Raw genomic sequence first — 22,506 nt, forward strand, 5'->3', positions numbered from 1 at the left:
GAGGAAAAGCAGAGACTTTCCTCGTGCGGAAAAGGAAGTACAGGGACAGACATGGGCGTTTTTAAGGTTTTGAAACATGAGGGGGCTCAGCCCAGAAGTGATTTGGTTTTTATACAAAAGTCCATTATTTCAAGTTATGTTATAAAAAATAATTTAGGATGTGCTAAACAGTCTTTTATAAACAAAAAGCACAAGATGATGTCTCATTAAATAACATTAATTATTTTCTATGTTTATATTGGTTGCAATGGGATTAAATCGCTAAGACAAATTAGCAGTGAGACCAATCTCTTCTTTATTGCTGTTTAGGTATTTAATTCGTCACTAACCAAATGTCATACAACAATAAATTCAAACATTTAGATGAAAATGAACTGTAATAAGAAAAAATAACAAATACAATTCTTCCTTGCTGTATTTAACACCTTTAAAAAAAATTAAATGATTGTTTAAGAGGGCATGGTGTCTTTAAGAGGTAACATCAGAAGTAATTCAAAATACAGATGTGTATCATATTTGGGAGATGTAATCAAGTAAACATAAAAAGGTAAAATAATTAAGGAATTATTTAGAAATAATAATTTAGAGTATGTTTTATGCATTCTCTTTTCCCCCCTCTGTATCATTGAAAGGATAGTCTTTTATATGGATTAGAAAGAATAGAAAAAAGAATACGATGGCGCTTCAGACTATGGCCTTTTCAGTTACAGAGTTGGGGTGCGCAATATCATATAGTTCGCTGGTAAATCTTTTCATCACGGTAGAAAATGTAATATCATAATATTACATGATCCAGTCCGATTATGGATTTTAACTGCACCTCAATTTGTTTTTAACAGTTGAGCTTAGCTGAACAAGTGAACAATGAAACATGGACGATCAAAGCAGAGTATATAATGTGCAAAATGTTGATTTTTGGATTAAAAAAGTAGTGAATCAAGTGTTGCGAAAGACGGCTCAATCAGGCAGCATACAAAGGTGAATCAGGGCAAATACTGGAAGAAAATCTGCCACCATTGGTCCCCAGCACTTATAGTGACTCTTTAAAAAAGAATAGCATCAGTAGCATCAGTAGCATCAGATCTATCAACACAGCATCAAATCTATCAACCCAGCACTGCCACAGACTGGTCCCACTAAGTAATGCATGTGTTCTCCTCCTGCTTGTGTGTGTTTGGCGTGATCTAGCCTGCTGGATTAGCTTGGCATGCAGATAACAATTCCCTATTAAAGATCCAAGGCTGAATTCATTTTGAAACTTTTACAAAGGAAAACTATAAAATTAAGCAGAAATACAGAAAATACATCTGTATCCCACTGGAAAAGCATCCATTGTCTCAGTGAAATTTTGTAAAATTGCACATAAGAATGTATGAAAACAGTTGTTAGCTTAAGGCTAACGTCTATAGAAACTTCCATTGGCAAGCTAGCTGGTTAGCGTGCGCAAACTGATTAAAAAGGGATTAGGATAACTTTTAATCATCTGGTTGCTTGTCGAGTTGTAGAAGCTTAATTTTGCTCTATGTTTTATGCCAAGTTGTGCGAACAGTGGAGGGCTTTCACTGGGGCTATGACTTATTGTTTAGCCGAAGACATCATGATTGTCTGAGATATTGTTATTGACCAATTTTAGGTAAATACTGTGATTTTAACGCTATTATTTAAACTGTTTTTTTTCCCACAGTCCGCAGATTACGAGCCTTCACTTTCTGTTACAGAAAAGTCAAACCCTCTAACGTGTGACATCGACAGAGCTTCAGCCAATAGCATTGTGAGGATGTTACAGGTCTGCGATGCAGAGATGTTTAAAAAAGAATCAGCATCAAACTATCAGGTAAAGGCATTTTGTTAGCATTGTGCGTCCTGAATAAGTAAAATAACCTGCCATGAGATTACATTAAATGTCATTCATAGAGACTTATGAGCGACCAGGTGGTGAAAGTGTTAATGGATGTAGCTAAGAAGGTGGAGGTCATACTGAAGGTAACCTTTCCGTCGCTGTATATTTTGGTATGTTTCTGCTGGTCACTCTGGCGTAAGTTAAACTGGTTTATTCTTTTAACAGGATCCTCAGGACAGCCTTGTTGTATTAAGCGGCTGTGGTACTTCTGGTCGACTAGCTTTCTTCATCACGGTAAAAATTGTCCAGAAATCCTCACCGTGTTTTTTTTTCAGTCTTCTGGATACCAGGATGAAGGAAGCTGCTCCACAGTACTTGCTTAAATGTTTCACAATAGTAATGGAAAAACTGGAGCAGTGCTTGTTATCTCTTGGTAAAATCTTCTAACATTTTGTTTGTGTTCTTTTTGTATACTGTGTGTTGTTAGTCCGGCTTCAACAGAGCGCTGAGGCAGCTGAATCACAGTTTGGTCTATTCGTACATCATTGCAGGAGGGGACAGGTGGGTTTGGGTTGGGATTGTTTGCTGGTTTCATCACAGCATAAGCTTGTTTCCGATGTTACTGCATTTTCTTGAAAAATTACTATTATGTTGTGCACTGTGTTAGCACAAAATATTCCTCGTAGATTAAATTAAATGAGGAACAAAAGTATAAATTTTTTACCCTTTTGTATCCTGTGCCTATTTTTAGGGCTTTGCCAATCAGCAACCTGCCTATGGTAAAAAGTAAAAAGTGAAGCCTATGTAAAAGTGACAAAAACTGTAGTTCCCCCCTCATCCACTAGGGGCTGGCTGCAAAACAGAGAAAATCCCCATAGACTCCCATGTTAAAAAGACCAACTTCACAGCAGAAATAAACATGTTTACAGCCTGGTTCAAAAATCCATTTTAGGGTTAATAGGTCAGGTTTACCTTCATGACAACTGTGGGGGGAATGAATTTTTTTCTAACTCCTCCGCTTAGAAGTAATTTCATCTCGAAATTTGGCATAACTAGGGGCGTGTCCTATTGATTGGCAGGTACCTAATATCTCGCTGCAAGAAATCAGAATGTAGCAGAACCACGTTTATCAGCCGGTTAATGGCGTGATTTAAATTTAGCCGACTCACCTTTGTTAGCAGGTTAGCTCCTGTTAGCTCAGTTAGCTTTTAGCTACAAATGGGTTAGAGATTGATAGACGTCGATCATCCACAGCCCTCCTTAAGCTTCACCTATTTGCCCACTTTTGTATTTTTTGAGAGAGACAGCACACGTGACGTGGCCAAGATGGCGGCGGTGGGAACGTCTAATGAGCTTCCATTCAGCTCTTCAGAAACCAACAGGTGACGTCATGGAGACTCCGTCCAACTTTTACATACAGTCTATGATCTTTGCTTGAGTAATGAGTATATAGCGCAACAACTGCAAAGTCTATTTGATTAGTTTGGGAGTCATCGAAAAGGGAACACTTGCAGAATTTCTTAAGATGTGTAAATATCAGTATATGTGTGACTAGTTAAAAATAAATGATGATGGAACATATTTACAATAAATGTCTACCACAAAACAACCAAAATATTAAACACAAAATCCAAATATCCTTTTAACTTTAAGGTTTCATGTTTTCATTTCAAATCAGTCCATTTTTTAAGCATATCTTGGCTAGCCAGGTAATCATTAGATGCTGTAAACCAGGGGTGCCCAAGTCCAGTCCTTGAGATCTACCATCCTGCAACCTTTAGATGCAACCCCTGTCCAGCACAGCTGAGTCAAATAGCTGAATTCCTCTTCTGCAAGTCATTAACATCTGCAGATCCCTGCTAACAAGCCATTTATTTGATTCAGGTGTGTTGGAGAAGGGTTGCACCTAAAAACAGCAGGATGGTATATCTCGAGAACCGGACTTGGGCACCCCTGCTGTAATGCTTATGTATGAGCCAGAGACTGCATATAGAAAGATGGACCTCAAATCAATATCGCGATTTATTGAACATGTTGCCTTAATTACAATTTATTTGCGGTTATTTCAGTATCATTTTATTTTACCACTCTAAAATTTTTTGTTGCGGACATTTTCATTAAATAACGGCTGATATTTTGAAATCAATGAAATTAAGGACAATTTAATTTTATATGGTCATTAAATTGATAAATTAATTAAGAGGTTAATTGGGTACTCTAAATTGGCCCTAGTGTGAGCGTGGGTGGTTGTTTGTCTCTGTGTGGCCGTGCGATAGACTGGCGAGCTGTCCAGGGTGTACCCTGCCTTTCGCCCAAAGACTGTTGGGATAGGCTCCAGCTTACCCGCAACCCTGGATTGGATTAAACGGTTAGGAAAATGAATGAATGAATTAAATTAATAATTTTCTATTAGTGTCAGAGAAATGGACATTTCAAAGCATTTAAAATAATTGACATAAGCAACATTACATCAATTAGTGTTTTGTTTTTTGTTATTTTTTTATGTCTGTTTCGATTAATTGTTGGTTGATTGCCCAGCCCTAGACGGACGTGACGTCACTTGTAGGTTTCTGAAAAGCTGAACTGAAGCTCATTGTTTAGTACCCACAATTGCCATTTTGATGGCGTCACACATGCCGTTACTCAGGAATAATACAAAAACACAGGTGGAGCTGAAAGGGTAGCTGTGAGGGTGTTGGTGGGTGATTTGACACACATCAAACTCCGAGCTGCTTGTAGCTAAGAGCTAACTGAGCTAACTCGAAGCTGTTGGAAGCTAACCAGCTAACGTAGGTAAGCGGGCTAATGCTAATGTGCACGGTTAGTCAACTGTAATCCGTGGTTTGGCTACACTCTGCCTTCTTGCTGCCAGATTTCAGATACCTGTCAATCAAAAGGACATACACCTAATTATGCTGAATTTCAAGACTAGACACTTAAACGGATGTTGTCATGAAGGTAAACTTTACCCATAAAACCTAAAATAATTTTATTTGTACTGAGTTGTAAACATGTTTATTTCTGCTGTGAAGTTGGTCTTTTTAACATGGGAGTCTATGGGGATTGGCTCTGTTTTGGAGCCCCTAGCGGATGAAGGGGGAACTGCAGTTTTATGCACTTCCACATAGGCTTCACTTTTAAAAACCAGAGGTTGCTGCTTCGTAAAAATCTAATTATTGCAAGAAAACCTCACCAGCCTTTTATTTTTTTCACCCTTCAATAATATGGTCCTGAAATGTGGCAAGTTGGAGCAGCTGCAACATGTCAGTGTTCGGGATCTGCCCTGACATCTCGTGTTTTGAGTTAACATGTGTTTTAATCCAATTGGTGCCTCTAAAATCCAAAGGAAATGAATACTTTTTCCAGGTGCTATGGCAACAGACACTTTCAATTATCTTTCTGTCCATTTTCCCCAGAGCTCTGTTTTCCTCTCAAGAGGCTCCTGAGGACGACCCCACACTGGGCATGCTCAGTCTAAAGAAGGTCAGTGTTGGACTGAAAATAGCATGAACATGTTAGTGGTAAAAGTCCTGCAGCTTTGCTGGTAAACTGAGTGTTTCTGGTTTGTCTGCAGGTGTGTGAGGGAAAGAAGAGAGTCCTGTTTATCGGTATTTCCTGTGGTTTATCTGTGAGTTGGTGGTATGTTCTCCTACAGTAACAGATCAGATAAATGTACTAATTTATCTGTGTTAATGCATGCAAACCTCTGGCCCTGCAGGCTCCGTTTGTGGCAGGTCAGCTGGACTTCTGCATGCAGCATCCTGAGGTTTACACTCCTGTACTGCTCGGCTTTAATCCTGCACATCAGGCCAGGTGTGTGAGTGTGTATTAAGGCTGTGACGATATGCTTTTGTCTGTATGTATGCTGATTCAATTTAAATTGCGATTCTCACAATTCTTTGATGATTTGCTGATTTTTGTAAATTAAAAACAAACAAAAAAAATGTACAATACTTTGTTTTTCTTTTCATTTTTCTCAATTTCAAAAAGGAAAAAAAAACAGCCCAGCAAGCCAGACCATTATTCTGCTGCTACAATGCAGAAAAGTAGAAAGATCAATAAAAACAATAAAAATGACAAAAATTTTATCATGGATTATTTTTATTTATTTAAAAACATGGATTTTTTAAACAAAAAATAAAATCGATTTTAAAATTGTGAAGCAAAAAATCCTAATATTCAATTTTTTTATTCGATTTTCCCACCCCTAGTGTGTATACATCTGTTTAATACACGTTCCTTTAAAGACTATTAAATAATTCAGTGAACTTACCTTTTACTTTCTGACACGATGTGCAGAGACGAGCCCATACAAGGCTGCACGTTCACATTTCACAGCGTTGTGCAGAGGATGCAGGAGCTCGCCCAAAGGCGACAGGCTTTCCTCATCAGCCCAGCAGTTGGGGTACATGTTCTCATGTTCTTTCGCCGCCTGTTCAGGTTGCATTTGTGTCAAGTCTCTAAACGTGCCGTGACTCAGCAAGTACGCATATATTTATGCGTGTGTGTGTGTGTCCGCTCAGCCGGAAGCCATCAGCGGCTCTTCCAGGATGAAGGGAGGCAGCGCCACTAAGATTCTCCTGGAGGTCATCCTGTCTGCTGCTCACGCTGCCACTTTCTCCAGCACACCCATGTCACACAAGTAAGAACTTGTCTACATGAGTTTTTTTCAGTTACATGTACTCCTGGATGTTTCTTTCTCAGTTTCCCAGTTAGAGCCAGACATGATTTCAGCCCTCATTTAACCATAAATGCATCTAATCCACCTTCACGCTGAGCAGTGTTGCCCTTATTGTTTCAGTTAAAAAACAACTGTTATATGTGAGATTCACGGCTGACGTCTTGTTGAATTGTTTTTATTTGCACTGTGGATGTGTACAAACCTATTCCAGTCTCTGATAATTAAATAAAAAAGACGTATTGTTGATCAACAACTACCCAGTTAGAGTGATTGTGAAAGTTTTAGCTTAAATTTTTCAGTTTTATCTTGTAGCAGGTGAAAATTTTCACTCTGGAAGGAGTTTTAGGAAAATAATTTTTTTTTTGTCAGAATAAAAAGTGGAAACTTAAGTGAAATTTAACATGTGTGACCTTCAACTTCATCACAGCATGGGCTCCAAAACTCCCCATAAAACAGATTAAACATGCCAAGAAGACATTCCACTCTGTCCATTGTGATCAGTGTCAACATTTTGTCCTTATTTTATGAACAAAAAGATTATTGGTTACCACCAAAGTATGCAAAACTTAGGTCACAACCAAAGGGAGGGGGAATTGCTTATGTATGCCCCCACTTTGGAAATAAAAGTGAAGCTATATGTTGTTATTTTAATTTTGGGTTTGTCGAAGGACAGGATTTATGCAGAATATTGTATTTAAGCTGAGAGTGTCACTTTTCAAAGCACCAAAGCGAGCATGGTTTCATCACAGGGTGGGGCAAGGGGTCCATGGTTTCTAAATAGATGGGTGAAAGGGGTCATCAGGGAAAACTGGTTGGGATCTGCCGCTCTACATGACTGGCTGTTGGCCTTTGATCGCACCTTGGTTGGACTGTTTCCCGAACCAGTTCTCAGAATGATTTCACTTTGTTGCATCTTCTAGGGTACAATATTGAAACCATCAGTATGGAAACTTATGGGACACCCTGCTTACATGTGAATGTATACAAACTCTACCGCCTTCTTGCTTGGATGGGGCAGGTTGCTGGTCGTCTACAGAAGGAGAGGGTCTTGGCTGCAGCCTGGAGAATGGGGTTGGGCTGGATATTGGGCGGGATTGGACGTCCAATCCCGTCCCCTCAATGTTTTGATTGGATTAACTCTAACCCTAACCCTTACCCTAACCACGCCCATTTGCCATCCAACCACGCCATTTCACATCGAACCACACCCTTTGGCTATCCAACCCCGTCCCCTCAGCGTTTTGATTGGATTAACCCTAACCACGCCCATTTAACATCCAACCATGCCCATTGGATGTCCAACCCCGCCCAATATCCAGCCCTGCCCCATTCTCCAGGCTGCAGCCGGGGGTTATTGTACAGAAATCCCGGAAGCTTGAGGATCCTGTTTAGGATTTGATTCTAGGACTGATCTCTCCTGGATGGAGTTGTCTGATGTTTCTTCAGGTATCTGTTGGAGACCTTTCTCCAGTGTGGGGGACACGTCCAGCCCTCCGAAGACTATGGGTACCTCTGTTGTTTCCACCTTCCAGGCCTTCTCCAGCTTTTCCTTGAGTCCTTAGTATTTCTGCAGTTTCTTGTGTTCCTTAGACAGGCGGTCCTTGACTACGTCATTTTGATTTTACGACGCTCATTAAATAAATGTAAATAAAACAAAATAGAGCAAGATTCGAAGTTAAGAGGTTCCGCATAAGCACTTACGACATTGAGGCTTAGACAACACCTCAGTGCTTGTATTTCCATCCATCCATCCATCCATCCATCCATCCAGCAGCAGCCTAATCAGGGAAGCCCAGACTTTCCTCTCCCCAGTCACATTTACCAACTCTGCGGGGGGGGTTCCCAAGGTGTTCCCAGCCCAGCTGAGAGATATAATGCCTCCAGCATATTCTGGATCTTCCCCGGGGTCTCCTCCCAGAGGGACGTGCCTGGAACACCTCACCAGGGAGGTCCAGGAGGCATCCTAACCAGATGCCCCGAGCCACCTCAACTGGTTCCTCTCGATGCGGAGAAGCAGCGGCTCTACTCTGATCTCCTCCCAGATGACCGAGCTCCTCACCCTATCTCTAAGGGAGAGCCCGGCCACCCTGCGGAGGACACTCATTTCAGCCGCCTGTATACGAGATCTCGTTCTTTCGGTCACGACCCACAGCTCATGACCATAGGTGAGGGTAGGAACATAGATCGACTGGTAAATCGAGAGCTTCGTCTTCTGACTCAGCTCCTTCTTCACCACGACAGACCGGCGCAGAGTCCGCTTTACTGCAGACGCCGCACCGATCCGTCTGTCAGTCTCACGCTCCATCCTTCCCTCACTCGTGAACAAGAACTCGAGATATTTGAACTCCTCCACTTGAGGCAGGACTTCACTCCCGACCCGGAGTTCCTGTTTTTCCATTATTATGATATATAATATGTGTATTTAGATAGTTATTTGGTGGCTAAAAGGGTATTTAAGGGTAAAACTCAGATTTACACTAAATTTCGGGCTGAACAAGAACGAAACTCATTTGTAAACTGAGGACTGCCTGTATTTCCATCTTCCGGTATGGCTACATCGGTCACTGCGGCTTTCCTCTGCTGCCTTTCCATCACCACTGTGTCCGGTTGGTACATTCCATGCTTGTCCTCCATAATGGTTCCTCCAACTCATTCCCCTCCAGTTTCCACTGCCTGAGACACTCCCTTAGGACCATCCTCTTGACGTATTCATGGAGCTTGGATGTTTCCTCTTGCATAGTGGCTCTAATGCTCACTCATCCTCGGCCTCCCTCTTTCCGCTCATCTCTCTTAATTTTAAAGTTTAAATGGGTTTAAAGTGCTTAGTCTTTGGATGAATTCTTAAGATTAGAAGAAAATCAGACTCCATTAGTGGACCCGATTTATCCTCACAGCACCTCGAGTCTCCTCCTTTTGCACCCAGAGGACCTGCCCGCTGTTTTCTAAGTGATTCTTTATGTTCGCAGCCTTCAGCTCTCTTAAAGAGAAACCTTAAAACCTGGACACGTTTTACACATTACTGTTGCTCTGCCGTGCTTGTGGGAGTCAGTGGTGTTCGATCACATGAAGCCACATATTACATATGATGTCAAAACATGTTGATTTACTAATGTGTGACACACACAAAGCATTTGACATTAATTTATTTATTTAATTAACATTTATGCTCCAAAGAAGCCAATGTTAAACTTTAAAATGAAGCTGGAAAGAGTTGAAAAAGCATTTACTAAGCGTTTCCACTGCTTTTTAATAGTGTGCTGCTGACCCCTAGAGGACAAACCTGATAATGACGCTGCATTTAGAGGTTAAAATGCGTTTCATGTGATTTATCTCTTTTCTTTCTTCTAACAGTGGTATTCTGCAGCACTTGAGAGAATATGAGAAAACTGTGGACATCACTTACTTGCAGAGAGAGGGGATAAATACTCTGGTGGAGGCTGCTGGACAGAGGTGGAGCATTTTCTTTTAAAAACATTAAAGCCTTGAATATTATCTAACATGAAAATCTGACTACAGAAGTGTTTTAGTTCAAAGCTGTCAGCCCTCAAAAACTTTAAACTTTGCTTGTTTATTAAGTTTACTTACTAAAAACCACTGCAGCTCAATGTAAATAATTGTCCTTAAATCTTCATGATTGCTTAAATATTAAGTTTACGCTGCGACAGTGGAGCCAAATCCCTTAATGCAGCTCAGATTTGGGTGTGTTGGACTGGACAAAACAGCAGCGGTCGTGCGTGTGTGTTTATTAGTTCTTTACTTAATGGACTTTGAACAGTTTAAATCCACAGATTTAGAATTAGCAGGGAAATAAGTGACTGTGGGGAATTAAAGGTGAAATATAAACAAAACCAATGAGAATATTAAAAGTGCTCGACTGTAAACAGTGAAAATGATGTGAATTAAGAGGCTTTTTCAGGCTCCCACTGATTATCTGCTTATATAAATGATTAAAGTAGCACTATAGGACTTTCTGACATTAAAAATGTGTCTTTCTGGCTTGTTTTGATGCCTTAATGATATTTATTATGTATATCCCTGGGGCTGTTGTTGCCCTGCAGGATGCTGAGGCTGAAAAATCAAAGTTCACAACTTTGTGTTCCAGCCTGGAGCGTCGCGTTGCAGCGAAGTTTTGCCTCATGGCATCATGCTAGCAGTTTGTTCAGGCCCTAGTGACGTAAAAGTAAAACTTTCCCTGGAAAATAGACATTTTTCCAGCAACATCTTCAACCCGTTAACAGCTGAGTCACCTGCAGCTCTGCTGTGTGGGTTTCAGTTTGCTGTCTGGTGGGCGGGTGTGCTACCTGGGATGGGGATCCCTTGCTTTACTGGGCCTTATTGACGCCAGTGAGTGTAATCCCACCTTTGGAGCAGGTGAGACGAGTCCAGCACACCAGCAGCGCTACAATTCCACCTGGAAAAGTACTGTAAGTGATCATTTTGTCCTCCAAATGCCTGTCTTTGTTTTAGACTACGAGGATGTTCGAGGCTTCGTCAGCGGTGGATACAAAGAGCTGAACAACAATGAAGGTCCTTTAACTCCTCTGGTATGTAAAAATCACATCTGCTTTGGTAAAACAGGAGGATTACAATGAACTACACTTTCTGTGCCTGAATTATGGAGCTTCGTGGGACTCAAGTTTCTGCTTTATTAGGATTTCACAGAAACTTCAGTATCAACTACAACACCGCCATTTTTCACAAATGTTTGGGAACCTTCTTGTTAAATTTCTTTTGTTACGAACCACTAAAGAAATAAAAGGTGATCTGATTCTTTATTGTTTAAAAAAAAACAAAGAAAAGGAAAGATTTTTGAGTTTGCTACTGAGTCCCTTCGCCAGGTTGTCTTCAGTCTGCTCTGTCCTGCACTTGGATCCTAAATCCACCTTTAACTATGGATCACAGTCGATGTTCACTGATAAATCCATAAAACAGGCTGGTAAAAGGATGTTTACAATATATTATAATGATTTATAATATGATGTATTTATTATCTAATATAGATATATTCATGAAATGTACACAAAGGTCATTTATATTAATGTTTTATTAGATATATTTATTTTTTATAAATATGTATGTATATTCAAACAATAACAAATAATCAAAATAGATTTATTTGTTTACCATTTATTTTAAACAGTAAGAAATCTATGATTATTTACAGTAATAAATTATTTGAAAATTTATGATTTATTTATAACAAAGAGTGAATAATTTATATATATATATATATATATATATATATATGTATATATATATATATATATATATATATATATGTATATATATATATATATATATATATATATATGTATATATATATATATATATATATATATATATGTATATATATATATATATATATGTATATATATATATGTATATATATATATATATATATATATGTATATATATATATATATGTATATATGTATATATATATATGTATATATATATATATATATATATATATATATATATATATATATATATATATATATATATATATATATATATATATATATTTATTTATTATTCAATGAGATTATATGTATAATATGTCAAATGCAGGGCCAAATTAGTGTTTTTAAATTTCATATCAATGTTCATCAATATATGCTCTATTTCTAAGACAAATATTCAATATATAGTATTTTTTTTATCTTTATAATAAAGTCTAATTTACAAATCAAATTTCAAATAAAATGATGGAATTCATATTTATAATTTTATCTATATATTTAAATATATGCATTTATTATATATGTGATATTCATAATGTTTATTTGAAAAATAAAAAGTAATAAATTAAATGAAATCATTTTCAAATCATTGTTTATTTTAAATAATAATAATTCATATCTAATTATTTATATTAATAAATTATTTGCACAAGTATACTTGTTTTTTATTATTTATAATGATGAATATTTTGCTAATAATAATATAACTTTTATTTAATTTTATTAATATAAATATTAAATATCTTATGAATGGATAATATGTCAAATTTAGAGCTAAATCAATAAATTTCAATGAAAGTTTTTCACAAAGTATAAATTTTCCACACCAATAATATAATTTGTAATAAGTTTTTATAATTAAACTTTGCTTTTATTTTTTATTATTATTGTTTATTGTTATTTATTTTTCTGCTTCATTGTCTACCTCCAGCCTAGTCCTGCCTTCCATCCTGTAATGTTGCTGCTGACACTTTTTATCAATCACATAACTGTGTTTCTTTTTTTTCTTTTTTCTTTTTTTTTTTTAAAACAATAAAATACTGTACTATTTCCTTCTTTAAGCTCCATTTCCAGGAGGCTAATTTACAACAACACATAATATCTCCAGTGTAAATGCTACAGTGTAAAATGGTTTTCTATGAGCGTGTCTGTGTTGCTCCTTCAGGGTCCAAAGTTCTGCATTTCACATGAGGATTTTCTGCATCATGTCCTGCCCCGCCTTACTGACAGAGACACCGTCCTCCTGATCTACACACACTCTGGTGAGACAAGCATGTTTTAATCTGCCCAATCAGGTGTGTTTTAACTGTTTATCTTCACAGACGACGTCAACGAAGTGTTGAAGTTGGCACAAAAAGTGAGAGAAAAGACGCTGAACCTGCACGCTGTTCACCATCAGCCTGACAGAGACACTGCAGCCTCTGCACGACAAGTATTCGTTTATCTGCTCAGTCGTCTCAGACGTCTACTTATCCAGATGTCTATCGAGCAATCTGTCTCTTTTTCACAGGATGAAATCAATACGCTGTGTTCATCCACAGTCAGCTTCACCTGGTTTCAGGGAATTCCTGCTGCGAGGCTGCACATGGTACGGAAAACACGTGGACACAAACACAACAGTACAAGAAGTCACTGGAGTTTGCCTCATAAAAACTCCTTTATTCTTGTTCTGCTACATTCATGTAACAAAGCTTGGAGAAAGAAAGACGTGTTGCATCTCCGTTTGGATAGATTTTTCTACTGATCTTCATTTTTTCCTTTTTTAGTGCCTGTAGGTTTGATGTTAGAGATCAGATTGGTAATGATGTCTCCTTTTAGTTAAGCTTGTATAACATAAATAAAATAAAATCAGTGGCGTTCTTCTGTCAGCAGTGGGAGCTGTCCACTAAGCTGCTGCTGAACGCTGTGAGTACAGGAGCTCACATCTTAAAGGGGAAGATATACCAGAACTACATGATCGACGTGCAGGTTACCAACAGCAAACTGTACCGCAGAGCAACACGGTTACTGCAGGTATGTAACAGGCCAACGTATTCTCATTACTGCTTCGTATAATATCTACGAAAAACTGCTCAAAGTTACGTAGGCTTTGCTACGTATTTCTAGCTACCAGTGCGCCTGCGCACAGCAAATAAACGCCATGTAGTTTTTCTAGTTTCACACCCACTCTTAAGCTAGGGTTTGGAAAACACGTATATGCTTCATGAATCAAATACCTAATAAAGCCGAACTAGTGGGTATCCAACGTATAAATGATATGTGTTGATAAAGGCAAATATGATGGCTTATTTGAGATATATAAACAATTATAACATTAAGTGGATGTGGCCTGGTCAATCTTCCACAATTTCATTGGCAATAGGTTCGTAATATGACACTTTTTCTTCATATTTCAAATATAAGTGACAGCCGAACTAGTATTTATTAAGTAACGAAATGATGTGTGATGTGAAACAGAAAATATGTGCCTGAAATAAAGATACTGTAGCCTAAACATCCATAAAAATACAGCTTTAGCGGGAAGTAAATGATTGACACCCAGTGCAGCCAATAGGAAGGGGAGAAAGTAAGAACAAAAAACCCCCACGAGGAGCATTAAACACGTTGAAGTCTGAGTAAAATGCATCGCGTCTCGTTGATTATGACTGTAAAACTTTTAAACTCTTTGGTATCGGCTGCATTGCTAGATGTTTAAAATAAAACACACTGTAAAGTATTGTTTAACAGCACAACTTGATATGAACGTATAAAGTACACTACTGTCCGCACCACATGACCACTGCAGTCCAATCACAGCTGTCTTATATGGCCAGTTTTCTACATCTCGGAGAAAATAAGATCTTTTTCTCTCTCTTTATCTTAATTACATTTAATCCGTCATATGGGATAATGATACATGAATATTTGTCTTTAAAAATAAATGGATGCTGTCTGTGTTGAGTGACATTATCCATATAGTATATGATCAATATTGGAATTCAGAACCTGAATCCAAGCTGAACGCATACACATTTGTCTTTTACTTGGGCAAAATTAGCAGATCCAAAATAATATCACAGTTTGGTTTCAAGCATTGAACTACAGCCATTCTGATGATGAGTTGTGGATGTGGATGTACATCACAAAAGAATACTTGGATTTATGTTTTTTTTTTTTTAACAAAAGCAGTGTTAGATGCCTGTGAGTAGAATATTCATGACTAATTGCCACATTTATCTTTATTTAACACATTCTTGAAAACAAACAGTACTAAATACAATATGCTCTGAATACAAATAGTACAGGAACCAGGACAGCTCTCTGTTAAAATTAAATGTATAGTTTCTTTAGAGAAAATCAGGGACCATATGGCAGTAGCAACAGATTGACTTTTTTTGTTATAACAATTTTAAAAAAAGTGTCTATGTTACACAAAGTAAAACATTAAAGAACAAAAACAACCCCTGCATATGCAAAAACAGCAACAGTAGACAGTGAACTGTTACTTCGGTCTACTTCAGGTCATCAGAGGACACCCACAAATCATTCCATTTCATGTGGCTAGAAGAAAGAGGACACTATCTTTACTTTTACAAACAAAACAAACAGCAAAAACAAAACAAGTTTTAGCTTTATAATGAATACAGGCCATAGTATAGAAAAATTCAATTGGCCTTATTTGTCAGTGTTACACTAGTCCCATGTACAATACAAACAAATCAATCAATAAATCAGTCAGTTCTGAGGTTGACAAATTTGCTCATTACCTACCTGGATGTTACCAGACTTGTTTGTGAATTTGAAGATGAGACCAATTTTAAAAGTGCTGGTTAGTACTTTAACAACTTCTGCATCATGTATTTTTTTTCATAAAAATTATCGTAAATATCTACTTACGTTGGAAGACGACAGAGGAAAATCCAGGGTGTCGACAGTATGTCTGGGTGAACGGTATTGTTTTTAGAAAAAAAATCTCGACATTCAAAGAAAATGCAAATTAATTAATACATCTAAAAATTATTAAATTATTAATTAAAATTTACTGCTTGTGGGCAGTTTCAAATATTTCCACTAAAAATAAAGGAAGTGTGATGTACATCCACATCCACAACTCATCATCAGAATGGCTGTAGTTCAATGCTTGAAACCAAACTGTGATATTATTTTGGATCTGCTAATTTTGCCCAAGTAAAAGACAAATGTGTATGCGTTCAGCTTGGATTCAGGTTCTGAATTCCAATATTGATCATATACTATATGGATAATATCACTCAACACAGACAGCATCCATTTATTTTTAAAGACAAATATTCATGTATCATTATCCCATATGACGGATTAAATGTAATTAAGATAAAGAGAGAGAAAAAGGTCTTATTTTCTCCCAGATTTGGAAAACTGGCCCCATAAGACAGCTGTGATTGGACTGCAGTGGTCATGTGGTGCGGACATTAGTGTACTTTATATGTTCATATCAAGTTGTGCTGTTGAACAATACTTTACAGTTTGTTTTATTTTAAACATCTAGCAATGCAGCCGATACCGAAGAGCTTAAAAGCTTTACAGTCATAATCAGCGAGACACGATGCATTTTACTCAGACTTCAACGTGTTTAATGCTCCTCGTGGGGACAGAACTATAGACTGAAATGTCACGTGATGAAAGCGCCTGCTCAGGATTACGTTGGAAACGTACAAATGTCTGTGTGTTACTTTTTGTATGAGATTATACGAATGATTTGTGAGAGCAGCCTGAACAGGCAGCAACATAATGCCCTTTTTCCTGAGTTCTCTTCACATCACAGACCGTATAAGAAAGATGGACAGAGCCTTCGGTGGTTAAAAGTGAAACCTAGGTGGAAGTGCATAAAACTACATTTTCCCCTTCATCCACTAGGGGCTGCAAAACAGAGAAAATCCCCATAGACTCCCATGTTAAAAAGACCAACTTCACAGCAGAAATAAACATGTTTACAGCCTGGTTCAAAAATCCATTTTAGGTTTAATAGGTCAGGTTTACCTTCATGACAACTGTGGGGGGAGTGATTTCTTTTTTAACTCGCTCGTTTAAAAGTAATTTAATCTTGAAGTTCTGCATATTTAGGGGCGTGTCCTTTTGATTGACAGGTACCCAATCTCCCGCTTCAGATAAGAAGAACGTAGAACCGCGGTTTTTAGCCGGTTAACAACGTGACTTAGCTTTAGCCCGCTTACCTCTGTTAGCTGGTTATCTCCTGTTATCTCCGGGTTAGCTCTTAGCTACAGAAAGCTCGGAGTTCGCTTGATGTCAATCATCCAGCATGACGCTCACAGCCCACCGAGCGTCAATTCAGCTCTTCAGAAAACTATGGGTGACGTCACGGAGGCTCGGTCCATCTTTTTATATACGGTCTGTCCTACACATCACTGTCCTCTACTTAAAATACAAACACAGCAGAAACAAGGTGATGCAGGTAACTATAAAAACATTCAATGTAAGAAATACATATTTAACATGGAAAAACTTTAAATCCAACAAATTAAGATCAATTAAAGCAAAAAAAAAAAAAAAAAAAAGATCTCATAAATAAACTAAGTCTTGCTGAAGCTAAAAGCTGAAGAATAAAAAATGGCTTTCAGGATGATTTTTAAACAACATACTGTTGATCCAAACTAAGCAAACGTCCATTAAAGCATTTTTCAGTGTGATACTTTCCATGTTTTTACAATGAAATCGCCACGTTATAACTTGATATGTTTTGTGTTTTTAACAATAAAACCATCACGTTATGGCATGATACTCGTTACCACCGCCAAGAAGGTTATGTTTTTGTCTTGACGTCACCGTGTGCTACTCGGTGCCCCTGCCTTGTCGCGCCGGGGGGCTTCCACTGCTCTGGGCTCGGGGGACGGCGGATCTCTCTGCTTTGGCTGCCTGGGCTCTGTGTTCGGTGGGCTTGCTGGGCCCTGGGGGCCTTGGGTTTCTCCCCGATGGGAAAATTGAATCGAAAAATCGAAAATTGGGATTATTTTGCTTCACAATTTTAAAATAAATTTTTTGTTGAAAAAAATATATATTTTTTCAAATAAATAAAAATAATTCATTATAAAATTTTTGTCATTTTTATTGTTTTTATTGATCATTTTTACTTGTCATCTTGGGCATTATAGCAGCAGAATGATGGTCTGGCTACTGTGTTGTTTTTTTCAAATTGAAATCAAGAAAAATGACATAAGTTTTATACATTTATTTTGTTTTTAATCTACAAAAATCAGCAATTTCAAAGAATTGTGAGAATCGCAATTTAAATTGAATCGGCACCCAAAAAATCAGAATCGAATCGAATCGGGACAAAAGCGTATCGTCACAGCCCTATTAAACACGCCTTTCTTTTCTCTCTCTCTCTTTCTTTTCCTTCAACTTCTTTTTTCCCTCTTCCCCTGCCAGGTCCAGCACGGCCATATCAAGACTGATGATGATTACAAAAAAAAAAAAAAAATCATAAAAATATTTAGATTATCTAGGGCAACTATATACATGAGATGTCTCCCTTGACAGAGCAAATCTGTATGGGAAAAATACGGCGCGCAGATTGCTGTTCTGTATGCTGAGATGCTGGACAGGACAGGTTAAAAAAAGAAAAAAAGAAAGAAGTTTGTGTTTTTACTAGCGTTTATCTGTTTGTTTGTGTTCAGGATAACTCAAAACCTTACAGACGGATTTTAATTAAATTTTCAAGAGTTGTTGGAAACGTAAAAAGGAAGAGCTGATTTAATTTTGATGGTGATCCGGATCACCGTTTGGGTCCAGGCGTTTTTTTTTTAAAGGATTCTTTCACGTTGTGCTTGGCGGAGGTTTGCGCTCTCCGAGTGCTTCTCTAGTTGACAATAAAACTGTCACGTTTTAACTTGATTCATTTTTTTACAGTAAAACTATTATAACATGTTTCACATTTTTACAAAAAAAGCATCACTTCACTAAAATTTCATGTTTTTACCGTAAAACATTTTCACACTCTACTGTGATACATTTTACCGTGATACATTTTCACAATAAAACTATAATATTATACCTGATGGGACTTTAACACATTCATTTTAATTAATTAATAACAGAAAATTTAAAGTAAAAAAATTTACTGTATTTATTTGTGGAACTTTTATCAGTGCACAATTGTCTGGTTGTCTTAGCACCATATTTAGCAGTTTTTTAGACCACTCTAGTCAGTCTGTATAAAGAAAAAGTGACTATCAATAAGTTTTGCAACTTTTTCTGGAGATATTTGAGACTTTTGGTGAGTAACATGAAAACATGCATTGTTTACTCTCTGTGAGCTGATGTGTGAGCTCCTTCCCGTTCAGATGAACACGCTAAAGGCTTCGTCACCTTTAGTTTTAATTATTTAGTTTTTATTTTACCTGTCCAGCATCACAGCATACAGTACTGCAATCTATATTTTTGCTAAACAGATTTGCTCTGTCAAGGGAGACATGTCATATATGTGGCTGCCCTTGATATTCTGAATATTTTTTATTATTTTAGGTTTTTTTAATCATAATATGATACGTTTCACATCCTAACTCACGTCATAATGTGATGTGTTCCCATTTTTACAGTAAAACTATCACATTATGTTGTAATAAATTTTACACTTGAGTGACAACTCTGTACTTCTGTAATATGAGTTAGAAGCTTTAATAGCTAAATTTTCCGTGTTTCTCTCTTGTAAAGAATCATTTAAAAAAAAAACAAGGTGGGGATCTGATAAACCCCAAAGTGTAATCACACATTCAGTTTTTTATATTTATGAGATTGGCTGAGAATTTAATAGAAATTGTTCAGTAATGTTTTGAGTTACGTTGTTAACAGACAGATGGAAAACCAGCGCTTCACATGACCTCCACCATAGAGGAGGCAATAAGTTGGGACACTGTGCAATACACTAATAAAAACAGATGCAATGATTGAAAAAAATCACAAAAACTTATTTGTTTACAAAATATTTGTAATAAAAAGTTGAGACATTTTACCATTTAATGGAAAATATGAGCTAATTTTCAAATTAATGCCAGCAGCACATGTGTAAATAGTTGGAAAAGAAGCTAAAGTAGGAGGTACAAATCAACAACAGTTGGAGGAAGATGAAATTAAATGAAAAATACTTTATTAATCCTCGAGGGGAAATTCAATATTGTAGTAGATAATAATCATTAATTTGAGGAGGTCTTGTTCCAGAGGCTGATGGCTGCTGGCAGGAATGATCTTCTGTATCTTTCAGTCTTGCGTCGGACCTGAAGAAGCCTCTCACTGAACACACTTTGTTGTTTCTTCACTGTGTTGTGGAGAGGGTGTGAAGAATCCTCCATCATCTTCATCAGCTTGTGATGACAATAAATATTAAATGCATATTAAGTTGAGGTCTCATTTCAGAAGCTGTGTGGTCAGCCAGAGTTGCAGTGTGAAGAGGCCCTTCTGAAGGCCGTCTATCGAGTGGACGACCTCACAGATGACATCACTTCCGGTGACATCACCATTCATACTCGTGCTGCCAGAAATGGGAGGAAGGTAAAGAAGCACAGAGATGGAGAGAGAATCTAAAGTATGAGTGATTGATGGATGATTGGATGGATAAAACATGTTTGTATCATGTGTCTCTGTTTAGGTCGTCCCGTTGGCTTTGGTCTGTTTGCTGACTGGTTGCTCTATAAAGGAGGCGGAGTCTCACCTGGAGCAGAGGCCAATTGTTAGAGAGGCGGTGGAGGTGTGGTTGTCATAACTGATGTCATTATCAGACTCACTCGTGTGAAATCAATCAATCACCCTACTGATCATTCCCATAGATCAGGGATGTTATTGTTGATCTCAACAGAAAGCAGGTGATTGGTTGCTCAGCTGTGACTACTGACAAACAGATTCCGGTACAGTGTTTAGTGTAAATAAGATGGCTGGCACACATAATTGACAGCTGTGGAAATTATTTGTACTTTTTTTTTTTTTTTTTTAAATTAATTAAAACAAAACCTAAAGTTTATGAGTGAATGAGGGCTTATACTCAGGGTAGGAGATGTTAATCTGTGACGGTGCTGAAGGACAGACTAGCTGTTTCGTCAAACTATAGCTAAGACAATGGGCTGCATTGATTTTATAGCAACATACCAATTTGTCCTGCGATGGAAAGCTGCTGGGATAGGCTCCAGCTCCCTGCGACCCTTGATCAGATTAAGCGGTTCAGATAATGAATGAAAGAAAAAAATACTCTTTCTAAAACTTGTCTTATAATTCTTGGAAAAATAAAGAAAAAATTTTTTTTTTTTAAATCACAAACCTCCTTTAAAGAGGAAATACTTGTTCATGTTGATATTTCTGCCGTTTCTCTTTAAGCTAGCTGTTTCCCGAAGCTATAAATCAAATTCCTTCAACTGGAAAGTTGGAAGCTCGATTCCAGGCTTCCACCTGACTGGCCTTGGGGCAAGGCACTGAACCCCAAGGTGCCCTCCAATGTGCCTATCGGGGTATGAGTGTGTTGTATGAGTGTGTGTGTGAATGGGTGAATGTGACAAATAGCGTAAAACGCTTTGAGTGGTCTGCATGACTAGAAAAGCGCTATATAAGTACAAGTCCATTTACCATTTACTTTACATATACTAAAACAACAGTAAAACAAATAGACACATCATCATTCTCACACACATAAAGCTTCTAAAATAGTCTTCTGTCTTTTTAACCGTCCATAATAATAGTAGTAATAATAGTAGTAAAAGAATAAACATAAAAGAGATAACATCTGGCTTGGCAAACTGCAAGGAAACTAAATAAGCTAACAGATAGTATAGATTTTGGAATAATACCAATGTCATGTAATTATGAGCAAAAAAGTGATGGAACATATTTAGGAAAGTGAGTCTTTCTTTAAAGGTGGCGTATGTAAGATTTTCAATATTTAGAAAAAAAAAATTAACTAAAAAAAAAAACTACAATCATAATTCGATAGTTTTTTAAAACATGTTGGTTCCAGTCTGTCCATATTTGATGTGTTATTAAATTACAAGTTTAATTAATGACAAAGACCCTTCGTAAATGTTTGCCTGCCAGTAAAAAAAAAAAAAAAGTGCTTTTTGTCATTTGTCATTAATTAAACTTGTAATTTAATAACGCATCAAATATGGACAGACTGGAACCTACATGTTCAAAAAACTATCTAATTATGATTGTAGTTATTTTATTAGTTAATTTATTTTTTAAATATTGAAAATCTTACATACTCCACCTTTAAAGAGGAAATGATTTTTTTCCCCTTTTTTTAAAAAGACAGCATAAATTTAGCTGTTAAACTATTTTTGTCATCTAATGATCACCAAAGGAGACAAAGTATGTTTAGAAAAGTGACAATCTTCCTTTAAAGTTTAAATTGTTTGTTAAATTTTCCTTTTTATCTTTAAATTACAGGGTATCTGTTTCCTCAAAATATGGCTAAGCTAATAGGCAACAGAAATTTTACAATAATGACATTTTCTCATTATTTGTCAGCAAAAATGTGACAAATTATATTTAGATTAATTAGATGTTATAAAAATTAGATATTTAGAAAAACTGTCTTTTCTATTGTCCTTTTCTTTTTGGAGGGTAAGCAGTTTCCTCCAGCTAAAGCTAGGCTAATAAGCTGGATAGATTTTATAGTAGTATACATTTGGCATATAATGGAAAATAAAATAGACTAAATATATCTTGAAAAATATCAAATTTCCTGAAAAAGACTGTTTTTTGTTTTCTTTTCTGTGCAGTGC

The 22,506-nt window shown here is 37.0% G+C and overlaps 1 protein-coding gene across 1 annotated transcript in view; it reads left to right on the forward strand.

The window, feature by feature from the left end:
- Nucleotides 1-20,498, forward strand: part of gckr (glucokinase (hexokinase 4) regulator) — a gene marked incomplete at both ends in the record, with an annotated part of 31,473 nt that extends 10,975 nt beyond the window's left edge. The window contains 18 exons of the mRNA XM_079264137.1: nt 1,685-1,834; nt 1,915-1,983; nt 2,066-2,134; nt 2,328-2,401; nt 5,257-5,323; nt 5,415-5,468; nt 5,559-5,653; nt 6,140-6,245; nt 6,364-6,482; nt 9,873-9,971; nt 10,795-10,892; nt 10,989-11,065; nt 12,930-13,026; nt 13,087-13,196; nt 13,275-13,352; nt 13,637-13,777; nt 20,153-20,287; nt 20,385-20,498. Of these exons, the coding sequence (XP_079120263.1) occupies nt 1,685-1,834; nt 1,915-1,983; nt 2,066-2,134; nt 2,328-2,401; nt 5,257-5,323; nt 5,415-5,468; nt 5,559-5,653; nt 6,140-6,245; nt 6,364-6,482; nt 9,873-9,971; nt 10,795-10,892; nt 10,989-11,065; nt 12,930-13,026; nt 13,087-13,196; nt 13,275-13,352; nt 13,637-13,777; nt 20,153-20,287; nt 20,385-20,498 (1,752 nt within the window). The remainder of the gene's footprint in view (nt 1-1,684; nt 1,835-1,914; nt 1,984-2,065; nt 2,135-2,327; nt 2,402-5,256; nt 5,324-5,414; nt 5,469-5,558; nt 5,654-6,139; nt 6,246-6,363; nt 6,483-9,872; nt 9,972-10,794; nt 10,893-10,988; nt 11,066-12,929; nt 13,027-13,086; nt 13,197-13,274; nt 13,353-13,636; nt 13,778-20,152; nt 20,288-20,384) is intronic.
- Nucleotides 20,499-22,506: the final 2,008 nt, after the last annotated feature.

Source organism: Telmatherina bonti (assembly GCF_933228915.1).
Source record: "Telmatherina bonti genome assembly, chromosome: 24".
Lineage (NCBI taxonomy): Eukaryota > Metazoa > Chordata > Actinopteri > Atheriniformes > Telmatherinidae > Telmatherina > Telmatherina bonti.